The 10447-nt window shown below is 32.7% G+C and overlaps 1 protein-coding gene across 2 annotated transcripts; it reads right to left on the bottom strand.

The window, feature by feature from the left end:
* Window positions 1-5970: 5970 nt before the first annotated feature.
* EMB2279 (pentatricopeptide (PPR) repeat-containing protein) lies at window positions 5971-10108 on the bottom strand. Of its 2 annotated transcripts, none has more exons than XM_078990384.1 (10): window positions 9896-10108; window positions 8277-9278; window positions 7981-8172; window positions 7800-7881; window positions 7520-7711; window positions 7334-7447; window positions 7159-7249; window positions 6923-7080; window positions 6399-6830; window positions 5971-6316 (listed from the first exon to the last, which is right to left on the bottom strand). In XM_078990384.1, the coding sequence occupies exons 2-10, from the start codon at window positions 9206-9208 to the stop codon at window positions 5993-5995; spliced, it is 2517 nt and encodes an 838-aa protein (XP_078846510.1). In that variant the 5' UTR covers window positions 9209-9278; window positions 9896-10108; the 3' UTR covers window positions 5971-5992. The 2 variants fall into 2 exon arrangements, with proteins under 2 accessions (XP_078846510.1, XP_078846509.1); XM_078990383.1 differs by having other exon boundaries at window positions 9902-10108.
* Between the last annotated feature and the right edge of the window lie 339 nt (window positions 10109-10447).

The raw sequence follows: 10447 nt of genomic DNA, 5'->3' as shown, positions 1-10447 counted from the left end.
ACTATATATATATATATATATATATATATATATATATATATATATATATATATATATATATATATATATAACTAAAATTTAAACGATATTCGGATAAATAACCGATACCCTAAGTCCACATCCAAACAAGGAAAAGGAAATAAAGCGAGTTATCAATCCTAAGCCCTTTAAATCTTATATATATATATATATATATATATATATATATATATATATATATATATATATATATATATGACTTTTGGGGAAAAATATAAGTTTATAAAATATTTTAAAGAGTTTAACATTTTGAAATACTTTTGATGACTTGATGTCATTTTAACACAATTTGAAACCATTTGATTTGAAGACAATTGAAATCCATCTTGCGAGATATTTTGAAACCATTTGTTGAAACACAAAATCCTTGTCTTAGACTTTTATCCCCCCCCCCCCCCCCCCCTTAAAAATATAAAAACTATGAAAATACGGGGGTATGAACTCACCTTTTAGAGGGTGATTCGATTTATAATTTGATATATGACGTTTATTTCCACAAGTGAAATCCCATAGTAAAACAAGTCCTATATAGCAATTTGTATAGTATATATGCAACCAATTAGCGAATATAATCATAGGAATGATTGGAAATTAGACTAATTTGTAAGTATAACTTACAAATAGGAGTGTTAGAAGCTACAATGGAGGTTGCAATGAGTTCATGGCCAGGAGGGGGTGTACACGACCCAAGAACACTCGATGTTCTTGAGTTTATGGCCCACTGATCTTGAAGATCTTGCAGATTTGAAGGTGAAACAAGCGTATAAGGGCTAGAAATCACTAGAATGAAGATAAAATGATAAAATACCTTGAAGATTCAAGCAACAATCTAAGAAGATTTGAAGGTTTGGAAGATGATATTTGAGAGAGAATGAGTGTGTATGCGGTTAAGGTGTGTGAAATGAGAGAAAAATCATCCATTTTGTATATATACATATGAGTCTTCGGTAGTAAACATATCCCGAGGAGATAAGATGCTCGGGTTCACGGCCGAGAAAATGAGTTCACGGCTATGCGAGGGATCACAGTCGAAGCTGATCACGGACCTAAGGCGGCAAATGGTTCACGGTCCTCATTTGCGGTCAGAAGGGAAAAGAAGAAAAAAAGGTGCGAAGTTTCTCAGATCAAAACTTATTCCCTTCTTAAACACATAATATTCGTAGGGTTTTAACATGTAAAGGTTATTATTCTAACCTTAATAAAAATCCAAACAATAAAGAGGACTTTAGTTGACCCAAGTTTGACTTTACAAGTAGAAAATAACGGGATGTTACAGAAACCATCAAGCTATCTTGTTGAGTATTGGATATATCTTTCTTTAGTTCGTATGTGTGAGGCACACTTTCCTTTCCAAACCTCTCCTGAAGGTCATACCACATTGCAGCGACAGTGTTGACATAATTAATGTTGGTACAAATCTCCTTTTCCATGGTAGTGGTGAGCCACCCTTTTATCATCGCATCATACTGCATCTAAGCCATATAATCTGCCTCCATCTTTTCTGGTTTCATTATGGATCAATTGATGAACCCGATCTTGTTCTTGGCGAACAAGAAATTTTCCATCTCTTGTACCCAATTGATATTTTTTATCTGTCAATGCATCATTCCCATGCATTGTTCGTAGGTAATCTGGCAGATGAAGATTAAAAAAAAAATTAAAAAAAAAAAAAGGAATTGACATCATGTCTGCTCCCTTCACTCTTCTTGTTGTTGTCATTCTTGTCGTCAACCATGAGATAGATGATGGTAGGCGATTTTTTTTTATCAATTGAGCGGTGATACGACCTTGTAATATCCCAAAAACCATAAAAAAATTCATTTTTATAAAATCATTTTCACACAAAAACCATAAGAAAATCAACCATTATTTTCAATCAAGTCCATAGAATTAGAGTATCAAATAATCTCTCAAAACATAAATCGGCAGAAGAATGTGTACGATCATGCCTTCGCCTTGCCCTGATCATCTGAAGTACCTGCAAACATTGAAATCCACAATTTTAAGTCAAAGCTTAATGAGTTTGCCCAAAATACCCCACACAACAACACATATACAATGCATGTACGCTGGACCTACAACATAAGACTTGATTGCCCCCGAGCCCACAACATAAGACTGGATTGCCCCCGAGCCCACGACATAAGACTGGATTGCCCCTCCAAGCCCTCAAGTTATGATTGGTTTGTTCCCGAGCCCACAATGTAAGACTAGATTACCCCCTCATAGTCCCTTAACTTATGACTATATTGGTCTCGGGTTTGTTGGCTTACAACATAGAGCAGTACCACCTCAACTCCACCATACTATGTCGACATATGCAAATAATAATCAATAACCATTGAATACATGTAATCATACAGATCTACCGATCTATTAGATCACTACAATATACAAACATACTACACACAAGGACACATACTGCAATATAAAGTATAGTAAGAAAACTCACCTCGCAGGCTAGCAGACAAACAACACTGCTCTAGCAAATCCAAAACAAGTACTAGTGTTTACCTATACAATAACCAGGAACTAGATTCTTAAACTACAACCTAATTTCCACTAGTTTATCCAAAGTCAAATTTGATCAAAGTCAATGGTCAACCTTCAGTTGACCTACCTCGGCGTAGAGCTCATGGCGGCAAAAACGGGACAATCCATAGTTATGCTCAGCATAGGGAAATTTATGCACAGCATAGCCGCCTGATGTCCAACCTTTTACTAAGTTATTAAAATAGAAGATGAGCTCCCCAAACTTTCAAATTTATATCAAATGGACGTCTTAGTGGATAAAGTCTCCAAATTTATCCAATTGCACGGTCTCAAAGAGCACAAAACCAAAACCTAGATCCAGAAATCCACCCATTGCTCAATAGCTCATGCATGGATGGATAAGAGTGACCAAGCTCTCAACTTTATGACTTATTAACCTTAAAAACATTTGGAAATGATACTCAAATGGTCTGGGGTAGCTCATACTCATATAGACCAAGGTTATACGGACAAAAGCATGTAAATCTTAAGAGTAACTAGATCTAACATAAATCATCATCAAGGTAGAAACTTTCTACCTTCTGTAGGAGGATTACAAGATGAAAATTCCAGATCTACAAGCTTGGAGCTTCCTGAGTACTTCCCCGGAGAGGTTCATCCTTCAACAATACACACAAAACCTTCTAAGGTCACAAAGCTCACACAAGATGGCTAGGGTTTCGAGGTGGATGCTTAGGAAGGTGGATGCTGATAATGGAAAGGGCCTTAAGGGGTTAGAGCCTTTATATAGGGCTCACAACCCTAAGGATTAGGGTTTTGGTGTTGCATACCTACGCTTGACGTAGCTTAACCTATGCTCAGTGTAGGTCACTAACTCCCTGCATCCAATATCCCACCTATGCTCAGTGTAGGGTATCAATTCTTGAAATAAAATTTTAAACATCATAATAATAATACCTACAAGGATCGGGTTTTACAGACATGCTCTGATACCATAAAGAATTTCAATTATTTATTGGTTAATTTTATAAACTTTACAGAAAACAAGGAAGGGGATTATATCAAATCCTATACAATTAATAAGCCAAGAATCAAGAGCTAGAAGAGCTGACATAAAAGGATCTATATACGAAGGATACACAAGGGAAAATAAGGAAAATATATTGAATTCCAATAGCTGCATCTTGGGGGAATCGCTCGAGGAATAGACTGTCACTTAATGTGATCCTTTACTCCTCACGTTGGAACATTTGGTTGGCTCGAAATAGCAAAATCTTAAACAAAATCAATATATCTCCTACAAGAACGACAAATCTCATTATTGCACAGGCTTTTGAGTGGTTTAAACACAAGGGTAATTTGGGAAAGACATGGATAGAATGGAGTTGTTCCACATTTGGTGGTTGATACATGTTATTACTCTTCTATTTTGGTTGTATTGTTATGTAAATATTCCAGTTCTCTTTTATTCCTTGTACTCCACTCTTTAGCTTCTTGCTAATGGTTTGGTTTTATCTATATAAATGCATATGTTTCAAAATAATAATAATAATAATAAATAACCTCAAAAACATTAAATATTTTTTTGGAAAACCCACCGTAACATAATGGTTTTTCCCAATGGGAAGTGATTCGTACACAACATTTTTTCTCCGTACACAACAATTTATGCTTTAAAGTGTTGTATTGTACAACTCTATAATGCATAAATTATTGTGTATGACAAAAAATTATTGTGTACAAAGGCGTCAGATTCTTCTTCTCTTACTTACGATATTTCGAGTTGGATGAACAGATCACTCCTAAAAGCAATTATATGATGATATGGAAAACCATTTTAAAAGATCAAAATTACTAAACATCAAGTCAAAATCACCTTTAATGGTATACAATCAAGTAGGCTTTCAATGGTACAGTATCAATATAACATCAAGCTTAACATGTAAAAAAAATTGTAAACATAAAAAAAATCAATATGTTGACAATGAGCACGATGAGTCGGATTAACATTGACCGCGAATAGCAAGAGTGTTTCTATTATTGTATTATTTATCCTAACTACAATTTTTTTTTCAAAAAATGTAATTAGATAGGTTAGTGTTGAACCTTAAAATATTTTAAACATTAAAACCAAAATGTATCTTTTAACTAGCAAATGGTGTGATTTGGAACTACATGAATAAGGGTTTTTTTTTTTTGGTTGATCCTGCTAAGTCTAAACAAAGTGTAATCTTGACTCTGCCGTATACCTTTTCTTTTCTCTATTGTCAATGGGAAGAGTTCTTATCATCTGTTGTGGACTGAATGGTTAATAAGCTTCAAGTAGCTTCTTCCAATATGTAAGAGTGTAAAAGTCTTTACTTCAGTTTTTACTAGGCTTGTGATTGGTGATAAGAATTGTTGTTAAATAAAAATGATATTTGTTTAAACAAATTAACAAATAAAAAGATTAAGCATCATGTTTTATGGCATGTTACATTGGGTTTTCTATATTTCGACGTAGAATATTGTAAAAAAATCAACAAAGAAATAGATATTATCAACAACTTAAGCTTTTATCAGTTATATAGAAAAAATATTGCTAAATTTCCAACAAATAAGTTTACTAGAAATAACAAGACAAAATATCCAAAAAAAAAAAAAAAAAAGGTTCTCTTGGTGATTAAATAACAATTTTTTTGTGGTTAACTCAGAAAAATAATTCTTCAGATAGGTAAATCAAAAAATACATAAGAACCTATAGTGGTTTTTGGAATTTAAAGTTTATGGTTTACCTGAAAACCCTTTGCAGCAAATTACGATAGTTTTTTTGAAAAATAATTTCAAATTTTAGGACTGTCGAATCAGAAAATAATTCTTCCAGTTAAACTAAAAAAATTATTGTTTTTATGGAATCTATCCTCTATTTTTTTAGATATAACTCAATGAAAATGTTCAAAATATTTCAGATTCATTTTTCATAAATATAATTTTTGGTATAACTTCAGCTCAATTTATTTATTGTCGGCATTTAATAGCCGATCATGTTGTTGTTTGGTACCATATTTTTATTTGAGAAATTAAATATCCTCCATTGGTCTATTTATCAGACCTAAAACTGGGATCCATTTATACACTTTCCTAATTTATTGCAGTGCAATCAGAAGCAAGCTTCGATTACTTTGTGCCTACATGCCATGTGCGTGGGTATTGGTGTTCGACACAAGTACAAATTGGTAATTTTAATTTAAACTGGTATATAATTTATTACCAATAAGGTAAATGAGTAAAGTGTAAAACTTAAGTAAAATAATTTCCTATGATTCTCTTCTATGAAGCATTGTATTGTAGTTTGTAGTGCTCTCCATTTGATTTGATTCATTTGATTTGATTTGATTTGATTTCCCTATATATTTTTTGATTACCAAGTCTATTTCTTACCTTATACCACAAAAACAGTTTACAACATAATTCCCATGAATCAATCATGGGACGCTAGAATTTCTTTACAAGATTTCATTAAATTCAAAAGAATTGTATTCGGTTCTTCATTTCTAGACAACAAAGTTTTCACCTTATGAAGTATTTCCTCCCTAAAAAGGTTAGGATTTTCTCTAAAAAGATTCAACCATGACTTTCGGGAATATTTATGCGATTCACTTGAAGGAAGAGAGATTAAACAGGAGAAAGCAGCAGCATAATCATCTCTCTCTATATTCACACAAAACATCTCTTCAACAAGAACTGGTGGTGGGATTTGATCACCCTCAATTAAATGTTTCCAAGTTGTCTCCAACAAATTCACCTACAAAATAAATCAATTAAGTAATTAATTAACAGACAAAAACATTTTATCAAAAAAAATTTTTTTTTTTTTTTTTTTTTACCTTTCCAGCCTTTCTGGCTTCTAATATGATACGGGAATGACGTTTGGGATTAAAGTGGAATCCATGTTGTAGCATCTTTGTGTAGATAAACTCAACATCGTCCCATTTTTTATTTAAAAAACACGTGTCTAACATCAAGTTAAATGTATGAATATCTGGTAACACCACGTGTCTATAATCATCATTACTTGTAACACGTTTCCCATTCTCCAATAACTTATAAAACAACTTCTGTGCTTCTTCAACCCTATTGTGATCAAGGTACCCTTTGAGCATAATATTATAAGTAACTAAATTCGGGGAGCAAAAGTTGCACATATGGTTGAATATCTTCACTCCACTTTCGATTTTCCCTGAATCCAAACAAGCTTGTATCAAACCAGTATAAGTCACCACTAAAGGCTTATTCGCCACCTTACACACCTTCTCTATCTGTGCATTAAAGAAAATACGTTATAATAAAAAAATTAAAAACCGAGTTTATAAATTAGTATGTATAAAGTGTTTTTTTTTTTTTTTATTACTTGTACAAGAGCCTCATCAGATCTTCCTGCACTACATAAGCATCTAGCAAGATCATAATAAACAGCTGCTGAACCAACTATTCCACGTTTTTCCATATCTTCAACAGCTGAAATTGCCTCATCAATTCTCCCTTCTTTCCAGAGTGTATTCACAACAACTATGGAATCGGAATGGAATTCAAAACCATGGAAACGGAATAATATAACATGGAATAACTCTATTGAAGTTAGCTTACCTTTGTAAGTTAAGGAATTTGGAATAAATGATTTCTGCATCTTTTTGAAAAACTCGTGAACGAGATTATACTTTTCACATGCAAGCATTACCTTCAGCACCATATAGAAAGCAAGTTAATATAAATATAAATGTAAGTTACAGAAAAGAAAACAAGAGAATAACAATGTGAATACCTCCATTACGAGTCCATATGTTATGGTATTTGGTTGTTGCCCCTGTTCCTTTAGCTGCTGCAATACCCAAAATGCCCCTTCTAGATTTTTTTGACGCACACATGCATTTAGCACCTACAATACATAATGCTAACATGAGTTGGATGATTTCCTTGAAATGGAAATTCAAGAAATGAAGAAACTGACAGCATTATAGACTATTATATCTGGTTGTAGACGTGGGTCCCACTTTTGAAGAGCACCAGTAGACAGCTTCTTTTTGGGAGGAGATTTCATGGAATCAATCACATGAAAAAGTTCCCTCATATGACCTGCTTGTCCAAGGGTGACAGCTATGCAACGATAAGCTACAAGGTCTGGATATGAGGCCATTTCTTGCTGCAAAAAAATACAAAAAAAAAATGTAAAATTTATAAAAGTCATGTTCATTTTCAAACTATAAAATTTAATCTTTATATGTGTTAACCTGCATGGTGTGAAATACATTCAGTGATTCCACAGGTCTTCTTGCCTTCCCAAGTGCATCAAGTGCAGCAGTGTAAATGTTTCTGTGAAAGTAAGAAATTAAGAATAAATAATAATAAGATATATGAATAATCTTTGATAGATTATATATAGTATTATTAAGGAAACAAAAATGAGAGGACCTTATCCTGTTAGACTTGAAGCGTTCTCTTGCTTGCATCCATTCAATGACTTGAAGCACCTGCTTCCAGTTTCCATAATTGCCTAAAATCTGGATAAGTCTTATCATTGAAAAATCTGCAAATCTGATTTTTGCACTTCTCATTATCTTGGAGAAATTCCATTCAGGAGAATCAACCGATGCACCATTCAAACTGTCAATTTAAATTCCACATATACAGTGAATCAAATTTATTCAAAACCAATTGTGAAACATTATATTGAAAAACACAAATGAAGTAGTAAAGTCATCACTTACCATTTTGCTAATCTTTGGATTCTCTCCTCCATATCGACCCTTGAAACCCTAGGCTGATCATAAACATCTTGAAATTCCTCAAGGGGTTTAAAAGCACTTCTTTCTACATCCATACTATCATAGTTATCATGTTTAACCACTCTGTTACTTTTCACACTCATCTTCTTCATGTCAAAGCTCTGTTCTTGAAATTTGGCATGTTTTACTTCGTTTTTCTGAAAGGTATTAGTATCTATTTTGCCTTCTTTTGAATCTAACTTCTGTCGAGTCCATTTCTTCATAACATCATCTTGCTTCGAATTCAACACAACAGTTTTTTCTTTATTTACAGCAGCATTTTTCAGATAACTTTCGCTTGAAACAGAGTTTATATCAGAACCCCTTTTCATGATAAACCTCTGTCCTTGAAAATTTTCATACTTTTCATTATTTTCTGGGATTCTGTTAATATCTCTGACCTTTTCAGCCACTTGAGTTTCTTTAGGATCGGTTTTCTTTCTATACCATGTCTTCTTAACTTCAACTTGCTTCAAATTTTCCACCTTTTGTATGCTAATTTGATCTTGGGAATCACTCAACTCAAGGGCTCTTTCATCAGTTTTAGGCAAAGGTGATGATGATGATGATGATGATGATGATGGTGTTTCTGTGGAGACTTTGCGCTTCTCCCTACGACTTTTAACAGTTTCCATGGCTTTCAAATACTCTTCAAATGAAGGCTTGAATTCCTCTTGTTTCTCAATCGCCATACCTGACTTTGCTGTGACCACAACAATTTTTAGAATTCTTCTTCGTTTACTGGTGGCATCAGAAAGACTTCTCTGAGACCTAGATGAAAAATGTAATCTTTGGGCATATTTTGGAGGTGTAATTGAACTTTTATCAGAACAAAGGAAACCCTGTTGAGGATATGAGACTGTTATAACTGTCATTCTTCCTCCCAATTTGAAGTTCTATTGACCCAATAAACCAAAAACAGTAACTGCATACACGACAATTAATCTGCAAGAAAGTAATATCAAATCCAAGAGAAAGAATTAGTAATGTAAAATCTTCTGAAACCATAATTCGTTCAAATAAAAGAAAGAGTTTAGGATTTGTTAAGTTTGATGCATAAATACAATCAAGAGTTTAGGATTTTCAAGTGTTATACTGCAATTTTCAAAATCAGAGAAAGGATTAGTGTAAAGTGTTCAAACACCTTCTTCAAACTCCATGTCAGCATAAAAGCCGGTAAGCTTTTCCAATTTTTGAGTGTTATATACTTATATTGCATGTAATTAACAGCCAAGAATTTAGGATTTGTTGAGTTTGATACATAAATACAAAGATGACAATTCATTTCTCTCAAGCAATATATCAAACAGGTGGTGTGCAAAAGAATGAAATAACTCTCGTTGCTTATTATCGTCATATTTTTGTAGACAAACATTATTAACATACATACATAATACAATTACTAATCTAGGTTCTTCCTAAATGGTTTTAACAAAAGCTTAAAGATTAAAAAGTTGTCGTTATTAGCTCATCGAAATACTCCAGCGAGTTCCTAAGTTCATAAATTACATTCTCATATGGTAATTATCGAGAAGGATAAATAATTTAGAGAGATAGAGTGCCTGAACTTGAAAGGATGAAGGTGGTTCGAGGAGAACAGCGATTTCTTGAATACGCGACCTCCATTGCTAATATGGGCTTACGTTTCTTGAATAATCGAGGCTCGATTCTGTATTGACCGATGGCAGCAAATTGACGGAAGAGAGAGGGATAAATCGATGGAAGCAGGGAGAGGCTTAGAGATAACGAAGGCTGTTGTTATTATTGTCATTTTCTAAAAATTTAAAAAATAGCCCCTTTCAAGAAATATAATTCTAACTTTATTCGAAAGACAATTTATATGTTATTAATATATCCTTACTTTATTAATATAATTCTAACTTTATTCTAACTTTATTAATATATATATATATATATATATATATATATATATATATATATATATATATATATATATATATATATATATATATATATATATATATATATCCTTACTAATAAATTAAGGTTTTTTTATCACATGTTATTTTCACACTTAGAATTTTAGAAATTTTACTTTCCACTTGTCATATTTTAAAGATTTTTATTTTCTTAAAATAAAATTTCATTAAATT

This window comes from Lactuca saligna, chromosome 4, assembly GCF_052625555.1.
Source record: "Lactuca saligna cultivar CGN05327 chromosome 4, ASM5262555v1, whole genome shotgun sequence".
Lineage (NCBI taxonomy): Eukaryota > Viridiplantae > Streptophyta > Magnoliopsida > Asterales > Asteraceae > Lactuca > Lactuca saligna.
Note: the sequence above shows the minus strand (reverse complement) of the source record. Positions and strands in the feature narration are given on the sequence as shown.

What these genes read in the sequence shown, in the direction of transcription:
- EMB2279 (XM_078990384.1), bottom strand. Translation starts at nt 9,208, where the DNA reads ATGACAGTTATAACAGTCTCATATCCTCAACAGGGTTTCCTTTGTTCT. An exon ending in ATCCAAAGATTAGCAAAATG is followed by an intron (nt 8,173 to 8,276) that starts GTAAGTGATGAC and finishes TTAAATTGACAG; the next exon opens with TTTGAATGGTGCATCGGTTG. An exon ending in ATGTATTTCACACCATGCAG is followed by an intron (nt 7,712 to 7,799) that starts GTTAACACATAT and finishes ATTTTTTTGCAG; the next exon opens with CAAGAAATGGCCTCATATCC.